Source organism: Pithys albifrons, chromosome 2 (genome assembly GCF_047495875.1).
Source record: "Pithys albifrons albifrons isolate INPA30051 chromosome 2, PitAlb_v1, whole genome shotgun sequence".
Classification (NCBI taxonomy): Eukaryota; Metazoa; Chordata; class Aves; order Passeriformes; family Thamnophilidae; genus Pithys; species Pithys albifrons.
In genome coordinates this window covers 119,854,913-119,876,403 of record NC_092459.1, presented here as the reverse complement: position 1 = coordinate 119,876,403, position 21,491 = coordinate 119,854,913, and the positions used below count along the sequence as shown (strand labels likewise).

General features: G+C 44.4%; 1 protein-coding gene across 6 annotated transcripts in view; it reads right to left on the bottom strand.

Annotated features, from left to right (window-relative positions):
* The window catches only part of KIF13B (kinesin family member 13B), a 170,698-nt gene that overhangs the window by 82,082 nt on the left and 67,125 nt on the right, over nucleotides 1-21,491 (bottom strand). For all 6 annotated transcript variants that reach the window (XM_071547608.1, XM_071547609.1, XM_071547612.1 and 3 more), the window contains exons 8-13: nucleotides 20,747-20,881; nucleotides 18,644-18,756; nucleotides 18,119-18,230; nucleotides 14,439-14,651; nucleotides 7,962-8,072; nucleotides 867-1,001 (exon numbers count right to left, since the gene is read on the bottom strand). In XM_071547608.1, coding sequence (XP_071403709.1) covers nucleotides 867-1,001; nucleotides 7,962-8,072; nucleotides 14,439-14,651; nucleotides 18,119-18,230; nucleotides 18,644-18,756; nucleotides 20,747-20,881 — 819 coding nt within the window. The remainder of the gene's footprint in view (nucleotides 1-866; nucleotides 1,002-7,961; nucleotides 8,073-14,438; nucleotides 14,652-18,118; nucleotides 18,231-18,643; nucleotides 18,757-20,746; nucleotides 20,882-21,491) is intronic.

Below are 21,491 nucleotides of genomic sequence, written 5' to 3'. Positions count from 1 at the left end.
TAATAAATAGGTATTTTTAAAAGTATCTATTTTTTAAAAAATAGGTATTTTTAAAAGTATCTATTCTTTAATAAATAGGTATTTTAAAAAGTATTTTTAATAAATAGGCATTTTTCAAAGTACCTACTTTGACTAAATAGGTATTTTTAAAATACCTATTTTTTAATAAATACTATTTTTAAAAGTACCTATTTTTTAATAAATAGATATTTTTAACAATACCTATTTTTACTAAATAGGGTTTTTAAAAAATACCTATTTTTTAATAAATACTATTTTTAAAAGTACCTATTTTTAATAAATAGGTATTTTAAAAAGCATCAATTGTTTTAAAAAATAGGTATTTTTAGAAGCATTTTTTAATAAATTGGCATTTTTCAAAGTACCTACTTTTACTAAATAGGTATTTTTAAAATACCTATTTTTTATTAAACAGGTATTTTTAAAAGTATTTATTTTTTATTAAATAGGTGTTTTTAAAATACCTATTTTTTTATTAAACAGGTGTTTTTAAAAGTATTTATTTTTACTAAATAGGTATTTTTAAAATACCTATTTTTTTATTAAACAGGTGTTTTTAAAAGTATCTATTTTTTAATAAATAGGTATTTTTAAAAATACCTATTTTTTAATATAGGTATTTTTAAATATACCTCTTTTTTAATAAATAGTATTTTAAAAAGCACCTATTTTTTAATAAAAAGTATTTTTAAAAGTACCTATTTTTAATAAATATTTTTTAAAATTCCTATTTTTTACCCCAAAAAAAAAAACCACCTTCCTCCTACCATTAAAAAACCCACATTTTAAATCACATCCTAATAAATATTATTTGGATCATATTTATAATAAATTCACATTTTTACCTTTAAATAGTACACCAGAAGTTCATTGAGAGCAGGATCTGCATTCAGATTAACCAGGAAACATTTATTATCCCCAACCTTTATTCCAGAAGACTGGAGGGAGATTCCGAGGCTTTCCAGCTGTTTCTGACGCTCCTGCAAGAAAGTTGCCATCAAAACTTTGCTCCTGGATGCCCAACCCTCTGGAATTCCATTCCCATCTCTCACAGAACCGATGGATCGATCCCTCTACAACGGGGAGTTCTTTCTTCTGGAATGGATTGGACACAAATTCCTGGGTTGTATCAAGGAATGTCTGTCCATGGTTTCTCCTGTCCTTCCACCTCCCACATTCCCAGTGGGAAAGGAAAGCAGTTGGGAAGGACACACCGTAGCTCTGGAGAGCTTCTCCAAATTCCTGGGTTGTATCAAGCTTGGATCAGGAATGTCCATGGTTTCCCCTGTCCTTCCACCTCCCACATTCCCACATTCCCAGTGGGAAAGGAAAGCAGTTGGGAAGGACACACTGTAGCTCTGGAGAGCTTCTCCAAATTCCTGGGTTGTATCAAGCTTGGATCAGGAATGTCCATGGTTTCCCCTGTCCTTCCACCTCCCACATTCCCACATTCCCAGTGGGAAAGGAAAGCAGTTGGGAAGGACACACTGTAGCTCTGGAGAGCTTCTCCAAATTCCTGGGTTGTATCAAGCTTGGATCAGGAATGTCCATGGTTTCCCCTGTCCTTCCACCTCCCACATTCCCACATTCCCAGTGGGAAAGGAAAGCAGTTGGGAAGGACACACCGCAGCTCTGGAGAGCTTCTCCATGACCTCATGGGACAAGCAAAGGCTCCCACAAAGCCACTTCCAAAGCCCTTTCTTTGCTCTTTGGAGCTAAAAAGCAACAAGTTAAGTTCAATCCCTGCCAAGTCAAGCTCCGTGTCTTTCTTTTGTTCCAGAGTCATCAAAATGACAAAAAACTGGCAACCTGCTATGGAAGTACCGCAGGGAACATTTCCTGGTGAAGCAGAACAGCAGCAGTTCTGGATGGGGTTTTGTTCTTCTCAATGGACTTCAGAGAAAGGCCCAACAAAAGCATCGCTGTGCAAAACCGCACATCTTTCAAAGGCAAGTGCTGGGGTGAGAGCAGGGCAGGGAAAGAGGAACAGTCAACGTTTCTGCCTTAGGAACTGAAGGGGATTATTCTGAAAACAAAACAAACAAACCCATTGGGATAGAAATGTGGAGGGTTGTTCTCAGGATGTGACAGAAGCTGAAGTGAGACTCAGTGTCCACAAAAAAAAGGACAAAGAAATATGGGAGGCTTCTCATAGAATTAGTAAGGGGAGCATGGACAGCAGAGGGTGAAGTGAGGAAGAAAAGAAAAAATACAAGATACCTACAGTGCTTTCCCTGTGCTGCTGAGACAAAAAATAAAAAATAAAATGTAAAATGTGAACTATGAAATATAAAATGTAAAATGTAAAATATAAAAATATAAAATGAAAATAGAATATAAAGTAAAAATAAAAATATAAAATATAAAATATAAAAATAAAAACTAAAATATAAATTATAAAATAAAAATTAAAATATAAAATAAAAATATAAAAATAAAATACAAAATACAAAATATAAAAATAAAAACGAAAATATAAATTATAAAATAAAAATAAAAATATAAAATTAAAATATAAAAATAAAAATATAAAATAAAAATAAAATATAAAATAAAAATATAAAATATAAAAATAAAAATAAAATATAAAATATAAAATAAAAATAAAATACAAAATATAAAAATAAAAACTAAAATATAAATTATAAAATAAAAATAAAAATATAAAATAAAAATATAAAAATAAAAATTAAAAATATAAAATAAAAATAAAATATAAAATAAAAATATAAATATAAAATATAAAAATAAAAATAAAATATAAAATATAAAATAAAAATAAAATATAAAATTTTTAAAATAAAAAATAAAAAATAAAATATAAAATAAAAATAAAAATATAAAATATAAAATTTAAAAATAAAAAATAAAATATAAAATAAAAATAAAAATATAAAAATATAAAAATAAAAATAAAATATAAAATATAAAATAAAAATAAAATATAAAATTTCAAAATAAAAAATAAAATATAAAATAAAAATATAAAATATAAAATTTCAAAATAAAAAATAAAATATAAAATAAAAATAAATATATAAAAATATAAAGTATAAAATATAACATATGACATAAAAATAAAATATAAAACATAAAAATAAAAAATAAAATAAAATATAAAATATAAAATTTCAAAAAAAAAAAAAAATATAAAATAAAAAAAATATAAAATAGGCAGAGAAATGTAGGAATAATGCTGGAACATTTATTAAGGTTATGACCTTTACCCAGCAGTGTGCTCTGTAATTAAAAACTGAGTGTGTCACACTGAGTGTCATTCTCTGTTCAGCATTGATGCTTTTTATTTAAAACCTGAGTGTGTCACACTACTCAGTGGAATTCCTGTTCAGCACTGATGCTTTTTATTTAAAACCTGAGTGTAATTCCCTGTTCAGCATTGATGCTCTGTAATTAAAAACTGAGTGTGTCACACTGAGTGTCATTCTCTGTTCAGCATTGATGCTTTTTATTTAAAATCTGAGTGTCATTCCCTGTTCAGCATTGATGCTTTTTATTTCAAATCTGAGTGTAATTCCCTGTTCAGCATTGATGCTTTTTATTTAAAATCTGAGTGTAATTCCCTGTTCAGCATTGATGCTTTTTATTTAAAATCTGAGTGTAATTCCCTGTTCAGCATTGATGCTTTTTATTTCAAATCTGAGTGTGTCACACTGAGTGTGATTCCAGTTCAGCATTGATGCTCTTTATCTAAAAACAGAGTGTCATTCTCAGCTCAGCATTGATGCTTTTTATTTAAAAACTGAGTGTAATTCCCTGTTCAGCATTGATGCTTTTTATTTCAAATCTGAGTGTGTCACACTGAGTGTGATTCCAGTTCAGCATTGATGCTTTTTATTTAAAATCTGAGTGTCAATCTCTGCTCAGCATTGATGCTCTTTATTTAAAATCTGAGTGTAATTCTCTGTTCAGCATTGATGCTTTTTATTTCAAATCTGAGTGTGTCACACTCCTGAGTGTCATTCTCTGTTCAGCATTGATGCTTTTTATTTCAAATCTGAGTGTGTCACACTGAGTGTGATTCCAGTTCAGCATTGATGCTCTTTATTTAAAAACAGAGTGTCATTCTCTGTTCAGCATTGATGCTTTTTATTTAAAAATCTGAGTGTCATTCTCAGCTCAGCATTGATGCTTTTTATTTCAAATCTGAGTGTGTCACACTGAGTGTGATTCCAGCTCAGCATTGATGCTCTTTATTTAAAAACAGAGTGTCATTCTCTGTTCAGCATTGATGCTCTTTATTTAAAAACAGAGTGTCATTCTCAGCTCAGCATTGATGCTTTTTATTTAAAATCTGAGTGTGATTCCCTGTTCAGCATTGATGCTCTGTAATTAAAATCTGAGTGTGTCACACTGAGTGTCATTCTCTGTTCAGCGCTGGAGTTGCACCAGGTCTAAGCAAGATTAAAGTTGCAAAGAACAGCACAACTCACTCCTGGTTTTTTTTCCTCTCTGTCTCCCCACAGGCTCACCAAAACCACAGGATGGCCTTGTAAGGGCAAGTCATGTGTGTGTGAGACAAAACAAAGGACAGAGGGATGTCAAAGATCCCTCTTCCGATCCCCAGTGCCAGGCTCTGAAGTTCACAGAATTCCTTATTATCTACACAGATAAAGGATGTGATGCCCAAAGGAGGCCTTGGTGTAAATCTCACAGGATTAACTGAAAGCAAACAAGCCACTCACTGTTAATTTTTGCTCAAGACCTAAAGCTAATTAAATGAAACATTCAAAAATGCATTAACGGCGTGTCAAATATTCATTGAAAACCTGAAAAATTTGCCTGTTCACAGAGATGATCTTTGAGGCTGGGAAGTCTTATTGTCACTCCATCAGTATAAACTGCCCCTCTGATGGTGTTTTATGAGGAATCCTCCAGCCCTCAAAGATTGACAATTATCCCTCCATCCTCTCTGCCTGCCCTGCTGCAGTTTGACAGACTGGTGGATTCTGGCCAGAAAAAAACACTTGTATAAAAAAAAAAAAAAAGCCATGGTAGGAATGTAGACTTAGGCGCTGCCTAAGTCTGGTACTGGGTTTGCATGGCCAGGGTTTGGTGATCAGGGATCTGCAGGAGGGGATTCTCTGAGAAGGTGCCAGAAGCTTCCCCATGTCCAACAGAGCCAGTTCCAGCTCCAGGATGGACCCACCACTGGCCAAGGCTGAGCCCATCAGGGATGGTGCTGGAGCCTCTGGAATGACAGAGTTTAGAAGGAGGAAAAATCCTGCACAACTGCAGGAGAGAGACGAGGGGTGAGAACAAGTGAGAGGAGCAGCCCCAGGGAGGGCAGAGCAGCAGGAGGGGCAGGAGCTGCTCCAGGGCCAGAGCTGAGGTTCTCCTGCAGCCCGAGGGGCAGCCCCGGGGAGGCCCCTGAGGTGCCCCTGCAGCACATGGGGGGCCAGGGGGAGCAGAAAGGCACCCACAGCCCCTGGAGACCCCACCCCAGAGAGCCCTGAGGGGGCTGGGACCTGTGGGAAGCCACCCTGGAGCAGGGACCTGGCAGGACCTGTGTTCCCATGGAGAGAGGAGCTCAGGCTGGAGCAGGCACCTGGCAGGACCTGTGTCCCCATAGAGAGAGGAGCCCACCCTGGAACAGGGACCTGGCAGGACTTGGGACCCCATGGGATGTCTACACTGGATCAGCCTGTTCCTGAGGGACTGACCCCATGGAAAGGAACCCACCCTGGAGCAGTTCCTGACGGACTGACCCCATGGGATACCCACCCTGGAGCAGTTCCTGAGGGACTGACCCCATGGGATACCCACCCTGGAGCAGTTCCTGAGGGACTGACCCCATGGGATACCCACCCTGGAGCAGTTCCTGAGGGACTGACCCCATGGAAAGGACCCACCCTGGAGCAGTTCCTGAGGGACTGACCCCATGGGATACCCACCCTGCAGCAGTTCCTGAGGGACTGACCCCATGGAAAGGGACCTACACTGGAGCAGTTCCTGAGGGACTGACCCCATGGGATACCCACCCTGGAGCAGTTCCTGAGGGACTGACCCCATAAAAAGGGACCTGCACTGGAACCTTTCCTGAGGGACTGACCCCATGGAAAGGGACCTACACTGGAGCAGTTCCTGAGGGACTGACCCCATGGGATACCCACCCTGGAGCAGTTCCTGAGGGACTGACCCCATGGGATACCCACCCTGGAGCAGTTCCTGAGGGACTGACCCCATGGGATACCCACCCTGGAGCAGTTCCTGAGGGACTGACCCCATGGGATACCCACCCTGGAGCAGTTCCTGAGGGACTGACCCCATGGAAGGGACCCACCCTGGAGCAGTTCCTGAGGGACTGACCCCATGGGATACCCACCCTGGAGCAGTTCCTGAGGGACTGACCCCATGGAAAGGGTCCCAGGCTGGAGCAGCTCAGGAAGAACTGCAGCCTGTGGGAAGGACCCGCTCTGGAGAAGTTCATGGAGAATTGTCTCCCCTGGAACAGACCACTCTGGAGCAGGGAAGAGTGGAAGGAACCCTGAGGGAGGAGGAAGGAGCAGTAGAGACAACACATGATGAGCTCAGCACATTTCCTGTCCCCCTGCACCACTTGGGGAGGAGGCAGAGAAAACCAGAGGTGAAGTTAAGCCTGTGAAGAAGGGAGAGATGGGGGAAGATGTCCTAAGATTTATTTTTATTTCTCACTACCTTGCTCTGATCTGATTGGTAATAAATTAAACTAATTTTCCCAAGTCAAACCAGTTTTGCCCACGACAGCAATTGGTGAGTGATCTCTTCCTGTCCTTATCTCAACCCATGAGCCTTTAGTTACATTTTCTCTCCCCTGTCCAGCTGAGGAGGGCAGTGACAGAGCAGCACTGAAGGTGCCAGAAGAACCAGAAAAACCCAACACTTTGTCAGGGCTCATGAAACTCCCAGATCCAAAACTTCCTCCCAGGCTGGGAATTGAGAGAGCCAAAGCACTCAGCACCCTGGGACAAGGCCTGGATGGACAGGACACAGGGAATGGCTTCCCAGTGCCAGAGGGCAGGGCTGGGTGGGATACTGGGAAGGAACTGCTGGCTGGAAGTTGAGCCCATTACTCCAGTTTTTCAACCTCTTCACACACTCAGGATTTCTAAAAAATTACTGTGCAGGATAAGAGCAGAATTTATTATTATTTCTTATTTTATTTTTTTCTTACACAGGGAGGAAAATCCACAGTAGGAATCTGCACCAAAAGCCAGAAAACCCTGGGAGTCACAAGCAGCACTTCTTACAATGGATCTTTAAACCCAAAGTCAGGACAGTCTATTCTGATTGTGGCATCTACAAGAGAGCTTTGTACCAGAGGCTGCTTATTTATTGCACCCTATTCATCACCTTCCAACAGACCTCCCTCTCTGCAAACACAAACATCAGCATTTACATGGGGAGAACAGGAACTGTCATGGAATAATCGTGGGGACCTGTGTCATTTCTCACCATCATCACAATCTCAGGCCCTAAATATCAGTTTAAGAGGCATTAAAACACACAGAGATGCTGCTGGACAGCTCTGGTTTTTAATATTCTGGATGCCTTTTGCCTTGTGAATGGAGCAGGTCAGCCCCAAACCTTGCACTGAACACTCTCAGTGCTCCCAACCCTCACCACAACCAATTGCACTGCCTGATTTGTACTACACAAAATCCCTGTAATCCCCCCCCCCCATCTGTGGATTATTATTTTTTTAAACAACTTCCCCATTTGCATACAGTGACAGTTTGTTATTGTCACTGGCAGAGCAATCTGGGAGACCCCCATTTATCCCAGGAATTAAGGGAAGCTTTTCCAAAGGGCACCAAGCTTGACCTACTTACCCATAAACGTGGGCAGAGACTCAGACAACCCCCATGAGCTGCCAGACAAAGAAAACAAACCTATTTTTCATAAAACCCCGTGGGCAGGGGGGAGGAAAGAAAGCAACAAACCTGAGCAATCTCCTCAGTTTTTCTTAGTTTTTCTTCCCAGGTCACAGTCATTTCTTGGATCAGCTTCTCAGATTCCTCCAACCGTTCCTTTAATTCTGGGGATTTCATGGCCTGAAGAAAGAAAAGCCAAGGAAACAAGAAAGCTTGTTGTGCTTTGTGTTTTTTCACATCACTGCCACACAGATGGAGGGGGGAAAAAAAAGGCAACATGACTCATTTTGCAGGGCAGATTGCTCAGTAAGCAAAGGGGGTTTTTAATACAACGAGGATCCATCAGAAAGTTACTTGAATTAGTTTCAAATACAGATGTTCAGGTGGGGTTTACAGACTCCAACCCAAACCCATGACATGCTACTGGTGCACAAAGATACTCAAACACAAATTAATCTCTTTTTCTATACCAATGCCAGTATCCCAAATGACTCACATCAAAACCAATCTGACCTGGTTGCCACCAGCCCCTCATCCCCCCAGAATGACAATTCCCATCTCAATAAAATGCAATGCCACCAAAATATTTTGATTGTTTGCTTTTATATGGCCTGATTGGTGGGATATTTTATTTTCTATAGCAAATATCCAAATACCTGAGGTGCTCTGGTTATCCACCCCTGCATTTCTAAATGCAGTTTTATAGGGGGAATATCAAAACAAGCTTAAGTTGCAATTCCAGGCACCAGAATTCAATTTTGTTCCCAATCCACCACAGCCTTAATGTTATTTTGTGAAACATTTAAAGGCCCGTGTTCCAATAAGAGGATGGAACCCATCAGACATTCCAAAAACGTTGCCCCATCCCTGGAAGTGTCCAAGGCCAGGTTGGATGGGGCTTGGAGCAACCTGGGATAGTGGAAGTGTCCAAGGCCAGGTTGGATGGGGTTTGGAGCAACCTGGGATAGTGGAAGTGTCCAAGGCCAGGCTGGATGGGGCTTGGAGCAACCTGGGATAGTGGAAGTGTCCAAGGCCAGGCTGGATGGGGCTTGGAGCAACCTGGGATAGTGGAAGTGTCCAAGGCCAGGCTGGATGGGGCTTGGAGCAACCTGGGATAGTGGAAGTGTCCAAGGCCAGGCTGGATGGGGCATGGAGCAACCTGGGATAGTGGAAGTGTCCAAGGCCAGGCTGGATGGGGTTTGGAGCAACCTGGGATAGTGGAAGTGTCCAAGGCCAGGCTGGATGGGGCTTGGAGCAACCTGGGATAGTGGAAGTGTCCAAGGCCAGGCTGGATGGGGCTTGGAGCAACCTGGGATAGTGGAAGTGTCCAAGGCCAGGTTGGATGGGGCTTGGAGCAACCTGGGATAGTGGAAGTGTCCAAGGCCAGGTTGGATGGGGCTTGGAGCAACCTGGGATAGTGGAAGGTGTCCCTGCCCATGGCAGGAGGTGGGACTAGAAGGATTTAAAAAATCCCTCCCAACTCAAACTGCTCTATGATTTTTATTCTACATATATCTATTTCCTTCATTCTCACTAATGGCATTTCCTCCTCTACTCACTTGATCAAAAAGCCTGTGGGTTTCCTTATATCATTCTTTAATTACTGCTAATGGTTTTGGCTGGGAGGTGTTCCCACAATGCCAATTAAATAACATGAGCAGAGTTCTCCATCAGACACTCCATGACCCCAAACTCCTCATGGGAATCCAAATCCAAGAGTGGCCTCATTGCACTGCAGTTTGTTCAAGAAAAGGAGCAAGTGCCAGGATTGGAAAATCCTGTTTGGAGACAGGAGTTTCCTCTGCCTCGAGACACAAGTCCAGGAACTGTCAGCTCATGTGTCCTGTGTGGGCTTTTTCTGCTTCAAATGCCTAAATTTGAGGGAAGGGACTTGGGCCAAGGGCTGGAGGGACAGGACACAGGGAATGGCTTCCCAGTGCCAGAGGGCAGGGCTGGGAAAGGGGATATTGGGAAGGAATTGCTGGCTGGGAGGGTGGGAAGGGGCTGGGCTGGAATTCCCAGAGAAAGGATGGATGGCCCAGCCCTGGGAGTGTCCAAGGCCAGGCTGGAGCACCCTGGGACTGTGGGAGGTGTCCCTGCCCATGGAATGGGACGAGCTTTGAGGTCACTTCCAACTCAAACCATTCTGGGATAAAGGACAATTAGAATCCATTTAGACAAGGATTTTTATGGAATCTGGGGATGTAAATGGGAGCAAAGGGGAAGGGAGACCCTTCCCAAGATTCCCAGAGAAGTCCCTTGTTCCCTGAAGTCCTTCTCAGCTGGGAGCTGGGCTGGGCATGGATCCAATGGCAGCTCTGGAGCCAGGCTGGGAGAGCTGGGGGTGTCCAGCCTGGAGAGGAGAAGGATCCAGGGAGACCTTGGAGGCCCTTGCAGAGCCTGAAGGGGCTCCAGGAGAGCTGGAGAGGGACTGGGGCCAAGGGCTGGAGGGACAGGACACAGGGAATGACATCCCAGTGCCAGAGGGCAGGGCTGGGGGGGATACTGGGAAGGAATTGCTGGCTGGGAGGGTGGGGAGGGGCTGGGCTGGAATTCCCAGAGAAAGGATGGATGGCCCAGCCCTGGGAGTGTCCAAGGCCAGGCTGGAGCAACATGGGACAGTGGGAGGTGTCACTGCCCATGATGATCTTTAAGGTCCCTTCCAACCCAAACCATTCTGGATTCAATGAACTCCACACAGGCAGGAAAGGGAAGCCAAGACAATCTCCAGAACAAAGATTCATCAGGACAGACATAACATGATCAGTGCAAAGGGGCTGGGCTGGTCTTGTTCATCCATTTATTTAGACATGGGGCAAAATTAGTGAGCATTTTCACAGGCTCCAACTGCACAATGGCCTGGGTAACTCTCCTCTCTCCTGCAACTCTCCTAAAAACCCCAGAGATCATAGAACCATAGAATGGATTGGGTTGGAAAAGCCCTCCGAGACCATCAAGTCCAACCCTTGGTCCAACTCCAGTCCCTTTACCAGATCATGGCACTCAGTGCCACGGCCAAGCTCAGCTGAAAAACCTTCAGGGATGGGGAATCCACCCCCTCTCTGGGCAGCCCATTCCAATCCCTGAGCACTCTCTCTGCAAAGAAGTTTTTTCTCATCTCCAACTTCAATTTCCCCTGGCAGAGCTTGAGCCCATCGTGCCCCCTTGTCCTATTGCTGAGTGCCTGGGAGAAGAGACCAACCCCAGCTGGCCAGAACTTCCCTTCAGGCAGTTCCAGACAGTGCTGAGGTCACCTCTGAGCCTCCTCTTCTACAGGCTGAACACCCCCAGCTCCCTCAGCCTCTCCCCACAGCACTTGTGCTCCAGTCCCTTCTCCAGCCTCGTTGCTCTTCTCACTTGGGTTGGAAGAGACCTCTGAGATCATCAATTCTAACCCTTGATCCAACCCCACTGTGATCACCAGCCCAGGGCACTCTGTGCCCTGGGCTGGTGATCACAGTGGGGTTGGATCAAGACAGGGTGGATTCTCTGTCCCTGGAGGTGTTTCAGAGGTCACTCAGTGCCACATCCAGTCCCTTCTCCAGCCTCGTTGCTCTTCTCAGTTGGGTTGGAAGAGACCTCTGAGATCATCAACTCCAACCCTTGATCCAACCTCACTGTGATCACAGTGGGGTTGGATCAAGACATGTTGGATTCTCTGTCCCTGGAGGTGTTTCAGAGGACACTCAGTGCCACATCCAGTCCCTTCTCCAGCCTCGTTGCTCTTCTCTGGCCCCGCTCCAGCCCCTCAAGATCTTGCCTCAACTGAGGGGCCCAGAACTGAACACAACACTCAGAGATTTGGCCCAGGCTGACATCAGCCCCAGAGATGTTCCTCTCCCCTGAAAACAGGGAAAATCCCACCTCAGGAAGGAGAAACTGGTGGTCTTGGCACAGACAAATGAAAACCTGTGATATTCATTTCCACAAGAAAAGATCAAAATGTGCAGATTGAAAAAGAAAAGAGGAAAAGAGAACAATGTCCATGTTCTTCAAGGGGGGAGAAAAGTCAACTGTCACATTCTGTTCTGCCTTGGCTGTTTAAGAGAGAAAAGGCAAAAAAAAAAACCTCAACCTCACAACTTGGCAACCTCTTGGATTTGGAAATGAGCTTTGAAAACGTCACCTGTCATAATGAGTCAATGTTTTTGCTCACTTGAGGAAGTTATTTATGCCCATTTCTGTAAGAACAATGAGATGGGCACCAAATGGAATGAGCTGAAAGGAGCTCCAGGCTGTGAATGGGGGGGTTTGACCTTTGCTGGGCAACTTCATTTAACAGCAAATTGCTCTGGTTTTCCCCTGCTCTTGGTCAATGCCACTGAGATGACAACTAGGGTGGGATTTGAATGCTTGGGAAAGGAAATATTTATTATTTCATCTTTAGGAAACATGAGTTCATTGTTTTGGAAAACTGCCATTATTTTGGCATTCATGCTAAAAAAATTTTAAAAATGGGATTACTTGCAGCTCTCAGGGTACTGTTAAGTCTGTGGTTGATATTTTAGAAGAATTATAAGATATTTATTATTGAGATATTTAACTTGAGATCCCTCAAAAAACTGATATACACACACTGGATGCTTGGCATGTTCTGCAGTTCAAGTGAGAACAGTCCAAAATTCACTGCTCATTGGTAGGAGCAGAGCCAACATTCCCTGCATACCTCAGGAGGCAAATCCTGGAATCAGAAACTTTCTGAACTGCAAAACTGAGGGATTATATCACCATTGCTTTGCTTCATTTGAGAACAGACCTCAGAATGATGCCAATTCTTGGCCTTCATCTACATTCAGTGCCTGCTCCTCCCAGAATTTCCCAGGGGAAGCAACACAGATAATCAAAATATTGTCTAATGCCTGTAAGGGGCTCAACTGAGAACAGTCACAGCTTGTAAACAAGCAAGAAAATGTTATTGAACTGACTTCACATCTCACAGGATGGGCCTACACTGAATTCTCAAAGGCTCTGCCCAGAAACTGCCCAGAGTGAAGAATCCACACCTGGATATCAGAAAAGGCTCTTCCCCCAGAGGGTGGTGGGCACTGACCAGGCTCCCCAGGGCAGTGGGCACAGCCCAGAGGCTGCCAGAGCTCCAGCAGGGTTTGGATGATCCTCTCAGGCACGTGGTGGGACTCCTGGGGAATGTTCTGAGCAGGGCCAGGGGTTGGACTCGATGATCCATGTGGGTCCCTTTCAAATCAGTGTGTTCTGGGATTGAACACCCACATCTCCAGACTGATGTACAGAATGATCAGAGAAAGGGAGTTTTCTCACAGATATTCTGCAGCATTATTATTATTATTATAGCATTATATACATTTTATATATATATTATCACACCATACTATACTGTAGCACTTCCCTCTGGTGTCCACTCCCAGGAGCCAGGAAAGTCAGTTCCAAGCACGAGGTTCCCAGTGCCCTGGCTCAGTCCAAGACCCAAATCCATCCCTCAGCTTCCACAATTCCCTGTCTCATCCCAAGACTCAAATCCATACCTCAGTTTCCACAATTTTCTGGCTCATTCCAAGACTCAAATCCACGTATCAGCTTTCCCAATTTCTGGCTCATTCCAAGACTCAAATCCATGTATCAACTTTCCCAATTTCTTGAATCATTTCAGGACTTAAATCCTCAGTTTCCCCAATTTCCTGGCTCATTCCAACACTAAAATCTGTCCCTCAGCTTTCCCAATTCCCTGGCTCATTCCAAGACCCAAATCCATCCCTCAGCTTTTCACAATTCCCTGGCTTATTCCAAGACCCAAATCCTTACCGCAGTTTCCCCAATTTCCAGACTCATTCCAAGACCCAACTCCATTCCTCAACTTTCCCAATTCCCTGACTCATTCCAAGGCCCAACTCCATCTCTCAGCTTTCCCAATTCCCTGGCTCAGTCCAAGACCCAAATCCATACCTCAAATTCCCTGGCTCATTCCAAGACCCAACTCCATCTCTCAGCTTTCCCAATCTCCCAGCTCATTCCATGACTCAAATCCCTGCCTCAACTTTCTCAGTCTCCTGGCTCATTCCAAGACCCAAATCCATTCCTCAGCTTTCCCAATTCCCTGGCTCAATCCAAGACTCCAATCTTCAGTTTTCCCAATTCCCTGGCTCATTCCAAGACTCAAATTCATCCCTCAGCTTACCCAATTCCCCAGCTCATCCCAAGACCCAACTCCATCCCTCAGTTGCCACAATTTCCAGGCTCATTCCAAGACCCAACTCCATTCCTCAACTTTCCCAATTCCCTGGCTCAGTCCAAGACCCAAATCCATACCTCAAATTCCCTGGCTCAGTCCAAGACCCAAATCCATACCTCAAATTCCCTGGCTCATTCCAAGATCCAACTCTATCCCTCAGTTGCCACAATTTCCAGGCTCATTCCAAGACCCAACTCCATTCCTCAACTTTCCCAATTCCCTGGCTCATTCCAAGACCCAACTCCATTCCTCAACTTTCCCGATTTCCAGGCTCATTCCAAGACCCAGCACCATCCCTCACCTTTCCCAACCCCGTGTCTCCCCCCATCCCCACCCCGCACCTCGGCCTTGGTGAGCTGCTCGCGCAGCTTCTCCACCTCCTCGCGCAGCTCGCGGATGATTCGCGCGTTGGGGTCCTCGTTGACCACGGCGTGGTTGACGATGTTCTTGGCGCGGTCGGCGTAGCGCAGCGTGGACAGCGTCTCGTCGTAGTTGTCGGCCGCGGGGCTCACCGTGGCCACCATGGCAGTCTTGCTGTTCCCCCCGAGGCTGTCCTGGAAGGGGGATGGAATTACAACAGGGGGTTGGCTCTTGGTTGACCCACTGGCTTGGGTTGAGCTGGCAAAGTGCCAACTGCCCAATGCAGAGTCAAATTCTCCCTCACCACACCCAGAGAAGGGAGGAAAAAACCTGGAAACTCAAAACAGGTTTAAACTTAAACTATCTAAGGAAAAAAGGAAGGAAAAAAGGAAGGAAAAAAGGAAGGAAGAAAAGGAAGGAAGAAAAAAAGGAAAAAAGGAAGGAAGAAAAAAGGAAAAAAGGAAGGAAGAAAAAAAGGAAGGAAGAAAAAAGGAAGGAAGAAAAAAAGGAAGGATTCAGTCTTTATCAATCATAAAATCATGGTTTACAATTTCAGGCAGTCTAAAAAATAAAATATTCTGGTTTTAAAATTTTGCAGTGTATTTTTTTTTGTTTTAATTTGGGGGGGGGTTGTTTTGTTTTGTTTGGGTTTTTGTTGTTGTTGGTTTGGTTTTGTTTTGTTTTTCCTGTTGGTTGGTTGGGTATTTTGTTTATTTGGATTTTCTGGGGGGGTTGTTCTGTTTTTTCTCCTATATCCCATCCCGAGACAAACCATGTTATTAATTCCCATCTTCAATACCCCATGAAATCTGGGTCAGGCATTGCCATCAGAACAATCTGCCTGCATCAGCTGCTTGGCCAACCATTCCAATTACAGAGCACACGTGCAGCTTCCCCCAGAAATCATTCCAACACCCCTTGAACTGTTCCCCCAAGACTCTTTTTTGGCTGCAGGTTGTCTAAAACCCTTGGGGCTGCTCCAGAGGTCAGACAAGCACTGACCACACAGGCTGATGGGCTGGGAGCACTTTGCTGTCTCTGCTCATGCAAAAGGGCATGAAATTCATAAAAATATATATCTATTTATAGTGTTCAGCACACTGAGGGTCACCAGCATGGTTGGCATCTGCAGTGTTATAAAAAAGTCAACTGCTGGGTTGAGAGATGACTGGAGGGTGGAGGCCAGACAGTGCTGGTGAGCAGAGCTGCATCCAGCTGGTCCCCAGTGGTGTCCCCAGGGGAATGTGTTGGGTCCAGTTCTGTTTAACACCTTTATTGATGATTTAGATGAGGGTATTGAGTCCACCAGCAGCAAATTTGCTGATGACACCAAGTTGGGAGGGAATGTCGACCTGCTGGAAGTCAGGAGGGCTCTGCAGAGGGATCTGGACAGGCTGGAGAGACCTGGAGAAGGATCTGGACAGGCAGGAGGGCTCTGCAGAGGGATCTGGACAGGCTGGAGGGATGGGCTGATTCCAATGGGATGAGGTTCAACAAGGCCAAGTGCAGGTCCTGCCCTTTGGCCACCCCAACCCCCTGCAGCGCTCCAGGCTGGGCACAGAGTGGCTGGAGAGCAGCCAGGCAGAGGGACCTGGGGGGACTGAGGGACAGGAAGCTCAAGAGGAGCCACCAGTGTGCCCAGGTGGCCAAGAAGGCCAAGGGGATCCTGGCCTGGATCCAAAGTAGCGTGGCCAGCAGGCCCAGGGCAGTGACCCTTCCCCTGGACTCTGCCTTGGGGAGGCCACACCTTGAGTGTTGTGTTCAGTTCTGGGCCCCTCAGTTGAGGCAAGAGATTGAGGGGCTGGAGCGGGGCCAGAGAAGAGCAACGAGGCTGGAGAAGGGACTGGAGCACAAGTGCTGTGGGGAGAGGCTGAGGGAGCTGGGGGTGTTCAGCCTGGAGAAGAGGAGGCTCAGAGGTGACCTCAGCACTGTCTGGAACTGCCTGAAGGGAAGTTGTGGCCAGGTGGGGGTTGGTCTCTTCTCCCAGGCACTCAGCAATAGGACAAGGGGGCACGATGGGCTCAAGCTCTGCCAGGGGAAATTGAAGTTGGAGAGCAGAAAAAATTCTTTGCAGAGAGAGTGCTCAGGGATTGGAATGGGCTGCCCAGAGAGGGGGTGGATTCCCCATCCCTGGAGGTTTTTCAGCTGAGCTTGGCCGTGGCACTGAGTGCCATGATCTGGTAAAGGGACTGGAGTTGGACCAAGGGTTGGACTTGATGATCTCAGAGGGCTTTTCCAACCCAATCCATTCTATGATTCTATGAAGTTCTCCTATCATAGCGTGCCTTGTGCTAAGACTTGGTGTCATCAGTAAATTTGCTGCTGATGGACTCAATCCCCTCATCTAAATCATCAAGAAAGATGTTAAAGAGGACTGGACCCAGCACTGACCCCTGGGGACCCCACTGGTGACCAGGTGGACACAGCTCTGCTCACCAGCACTCTCTGGGCCCGGCCCTGCTCTCTGGCCCTTCATGTTGTGCCATTTGGGTTTTTATCTGCCCTCATGGCTATTTGACTTTCCACCAGATAAATTATTTCATGCTAAAAGTTTTATTTCAAGGCAGCACTGAGAAAAATGAAGGTTTGAGGTATCAGGAGGTGACACAAGCAGAGATTTTATTCTACTCTAACATTGAAGTCAACTTTGTTTTTTGGGTCTCCTTAAGAAAAAGACCATTTTTTATCTCCACACCTCTGTATAACCTGCCAGTTACTTTGTGTTTTTCTTTTCACATGTGAAGTTAAATCACAGGGACAGGAAATCTGAACAGCACCCACAAATATTGCTAAGAATGGATGGGGGAGCCAAGCAGAGAATTCAAGACAACAAAATGGAGCCAGAGCACCTACAAAAGAAGACAAAAAAAGGCAAAAGGTGGTGCCAAAAATCACCTTCCTACCAGATTATCTCTTTCTGCTAACAAGCATTTAACAGAGCACAAGGAGAAAAAAAAGAAATTTGACATCTAAATCTCACTGAGACCTTCATCTAAGTCCCATCACAACACACTTTTTTCACTCAAAATAATAACAACTCGAGCCCTGTGCAGTTCAGAAAATGATTTCACTGCTCATTTCAAAGGGATATCATGTCTAAAGTCTCCTGACTTGCTCCTCAGGCTGTAACTGAGATAATGCTCTGCTGACAAAAGCAGAGGACATGAACAAATACCTCAGATAATGAGGAAAAGGAAATAGTCTTAATAAAAACCTTCAAAGCTACTCAGGCCAGAATGTAAAATGAAGTTGCATTCAGAAATAGCCCAAATCAAAAGAGCCCCAGGGTTGTGTATGCAGCTGTACATGCACTGACCCACAAAATACACTGCTTTAAATTTTATTCTGAAAGTTCCTCAATCTTTAGGCCACTGCAGGTCAGCAGAATGCAGGGAACAGATTTAGTCTGTAGAGGTACTGATGGCTCCCATCCAGCTCATTTGGGTTAACACCAAACCCAGAAAATGAGGCAAAGAGAATTTTCTTGCCTTAAATGAGACTCTTCTCCCCTTTTCTTCTGTCTCCCATCCAGCTCATTTTGATCAACCCACAAAATGAGGCAAAGAAAACAGAATTTTCTTGCCTTAAATGAGACTCTTCTCCCCTTTTCTTCTATGTCACTTTAAAAAAAAAAAAAAAACAAATCAAAAAATCAACTTACTTTCAGTAACCAAGTGAGCACAGAATCACGATATGGAACAAATTTGTTCTTGTTCTTGCCAGCAGCCTGATCTGCCAGGGCAGAAATAACCAGCCCCAGGGTTGTGAGGGATCTGCCCAGAGAACACAACAACTCATTAACAAGGGTAAATATTCATAAGTCAAATGCATATTTAGACAGTGAGTTTCTCTCCAAAAAAAAAAAAAAAAATGCACTCCCAGCAAAAAGTTCCTGGTAAAGTTCTGATCATTTTTTCTTCACAAAAGCTCCACTCCTTTATTTTCAGTGTGTTTTCAGCCCTTCATAATCAGGTTTCCACCATGAAATTCGTGGCAGTTGCAAGAACACAAGTTATTTTTTAAAGAGCTGGAGATCTCACTCGAATATCAAAGGGCATTGAAAGTCAAAAAGAGAAACAGAGAGAAAGAAAACTGAGTACAAGAAATTATATTGACTTTATCCTGTTTTCCAAGCAGCCATGACTGCACTGATAAAAAAGGGGAATAAATAACCTTAAAATCTTACTTGTTGATGTTGCTTCCTTCTTTCAGCCTGTCCCCTGCAGCTCCAGTCTTGGTTGCCCGTTCACTGCCTGCCAAGTCCACCAGGCTCAGCTTGCCCACCTTCTCCCCTGAGGTCTGGGGGAGCAACCACAAAACAGCCACTTAAATTAAGTCCCATAATTTGATGTATTTCCCTCCCCCAAGAATCCAGCTTCAGTTTTTGGTGGAGTTGTTCCAACAGCTTTGGGAACTGTTGGACTTGGACAGTGCCCTGTGCTGACTCAGCACTTGCTGCTTCAGAAACCTCAGCAGGACCTGAAGAGACATCTGGGACACCAAAGTCCTCCAAAAACATCTCAGCAATCTCAAGAGGAGAAGAAACACAGGACACATCTCAGTGAAAATGGAAAACTCCACCATGGAAAACGTGGAGTTACAACAGACAAAAAGAGTTCAAACCAAGGACAGGGGGTTTACAATCCCACCTTGAAAACAGTCTCCTAAAAAACTCATTTTTATACCAATTTTATTCTGTTTTTCAGACATTAAGAATGACCACGAGAAGCAACAATAATTCATGAAGTCTCTTCTATCCTTCTCAGCCTCCCAGAGCAAAATCCAAGCTATGGGAGCATTTAAACCTGTGACACAGATTTTGGTACAAAACCTTTTATCTCATTTGACCCAAAAAGAGATTCTGAACCACTCCAGGAATTTCCTGTGTCAGTTTGAAGAACCTTTGACACCAGCTTGCCCAGTGGAAACTGGGCAAAAAGGAGGAAAAAAGCCCAAATGCTCATTATGCTTTCCAGAGTATTCACTACTTAGATTTGCTGCATGGACACTCCAATTTATTCCAAGGCTTTGAAATTATTAAGGAATTGTCCAGGCACAAAATGCATCAACAAAGTAGAAAGATGCTTATTTAAGTTGAGGTTTATCAGCATGTTCTGTGAGGGACTAAATAACATTGACAAGCTGCATTTCACACACCCCTCTGAGGTGCATTTAAGGAAACAGAAAGAAAAACAGTTTCATATTTCAATGTCTTTTAGGGAGTTAATTCATACCCATAAAATTATTGATGGTGATACATACACATAAAACTACTGATGGTAATACAACTGTCCCAGTTCAGCAGGTGGGACCAGTTTATCCCTGGGTGGGGGTGACCAAAGCTGGGCATTCTCCACCCTCCAGCCATTGCCCACCAACTGCCAACAATGGCCCATTGGCAGCAGCTGCCCAGGGCACACCCCACCCCTCAGCCTGGGAGCTGCCTGGGAAAGAAGCCTGGCAGAGAAGAGCTGGGACAACTCCCCTCCAGGGACTCCTTGGCACCTCCACACCCACCTCAGGGCTCAGCTCTGCTCAGGGGCCACCAACCAGTCCAAAATCCCCCCTGGCTCACACAGTCACATCCCCCAGGCTGGAACTCCCTACCCTGGGGGAGCCACTGGGGGCTCCCACCCAAACCTCAGGGGATGCAATCTTGGCCTTTGGGCACCTCTGGCACCACTCCTGGCATCCAGAGGAGGAGCAGACCCTGCACAGGAGGAGCCCACCCCTCTCCCCCAGACTGTGCCATCATCTGCACCAACAGCTTTGTCCCTTCCTTTGCCTTTGCACTGGGGGGAACCACGTGGGGCTCAGCACAGGGGCCACCAAACCCCCCTGTGTTTGTGCCCCAGGGGGTGGGTTACACTGCTGGGCTTTGGGGGTTAAACCCAATTGCTCTTTGGGCCATTGCATTGATTGGAATATTGGTATTAAATTGTAACTCTGACTTAGAATCTCTTCTGTGGTGGGTTCATTTCTCCTCCTGGTTCACCTTTAAACCAACACATACCCACAATAACATTGATGGTAATACATACCCATAAAAATATTGATGGCATATAGTGCAAAATGTTTGAAATCAATATTTTTTCCCTGTTCAGAAAGCTGATCACTTGTCCATATTTGCATGAAATACCCCAAGGTATAATCACCTGTTGTTTTATTTTTCACCTACACATCCCACCTTTAACCTGCTGCCTGAATAAGAAATGTTGCCTTTCTATGAAACACACTAAAGAGGCACTTCCATGCTTGACATTTGGAGCTTGTGGGTTGTTTTTCTTACCCCTGATTGCACATCATAGAGGGTGTGGGTGAGGGTGATCTTGAACACGGCGTGGGACCGACTGCTCTCCTCGTTCATGTTGGTTGCAGCCACAGTTCGGGATTTGTTGCCCTCAGACATCAAGGACTCAATATCCTGGAGAGAATTTTCACAGCCAACAGAAAAACCTGCATTAATTTCCTCCTCAATTATCTACATAAATAATCTCCTGGGGGTAAAACACTATTTTGTCAGGAGTTTCCCACTGTTGTGGTATCCCCTTTAAAGCCTAGAAATTACAGTGTCATGACACTCCTCGACCTAAATATTAAATTATCAACCAAAATAATCCACCTGCCTGCACACAGCAACACTCAAAAGCAAAGGGAGAAGGGAGGACACAGCAATCCATGTTTGAACCCCTGGAATTTTAGACTCACTTGTCCAACACTTGATCTTGGAGTGTGAAAAACTGAGAGGAGGCTCCAAGTTTACAGAACAGAACAAAATGGGTTGTTACATTCCTCCAAGTGTTAAAAGCTTAAAAGTTTTTGGATGTGTAAAGCTGTGATACTTGAGGAAGGTGCAGGTCCCTTCTTCAGGGTTTTCCAGAAATTCTGTAAACCAGCTAAAACTTTAGTCTTGGGCTTAACTTTTAGCTCTGCTGATGCCAAAACAACTCAAAAAACAGCCAAACAAGAGCAGCACAGACCACTTGGACTCCATATGCTGATCACACAGAGCTGCTGGGCAACATGGAAAGGCA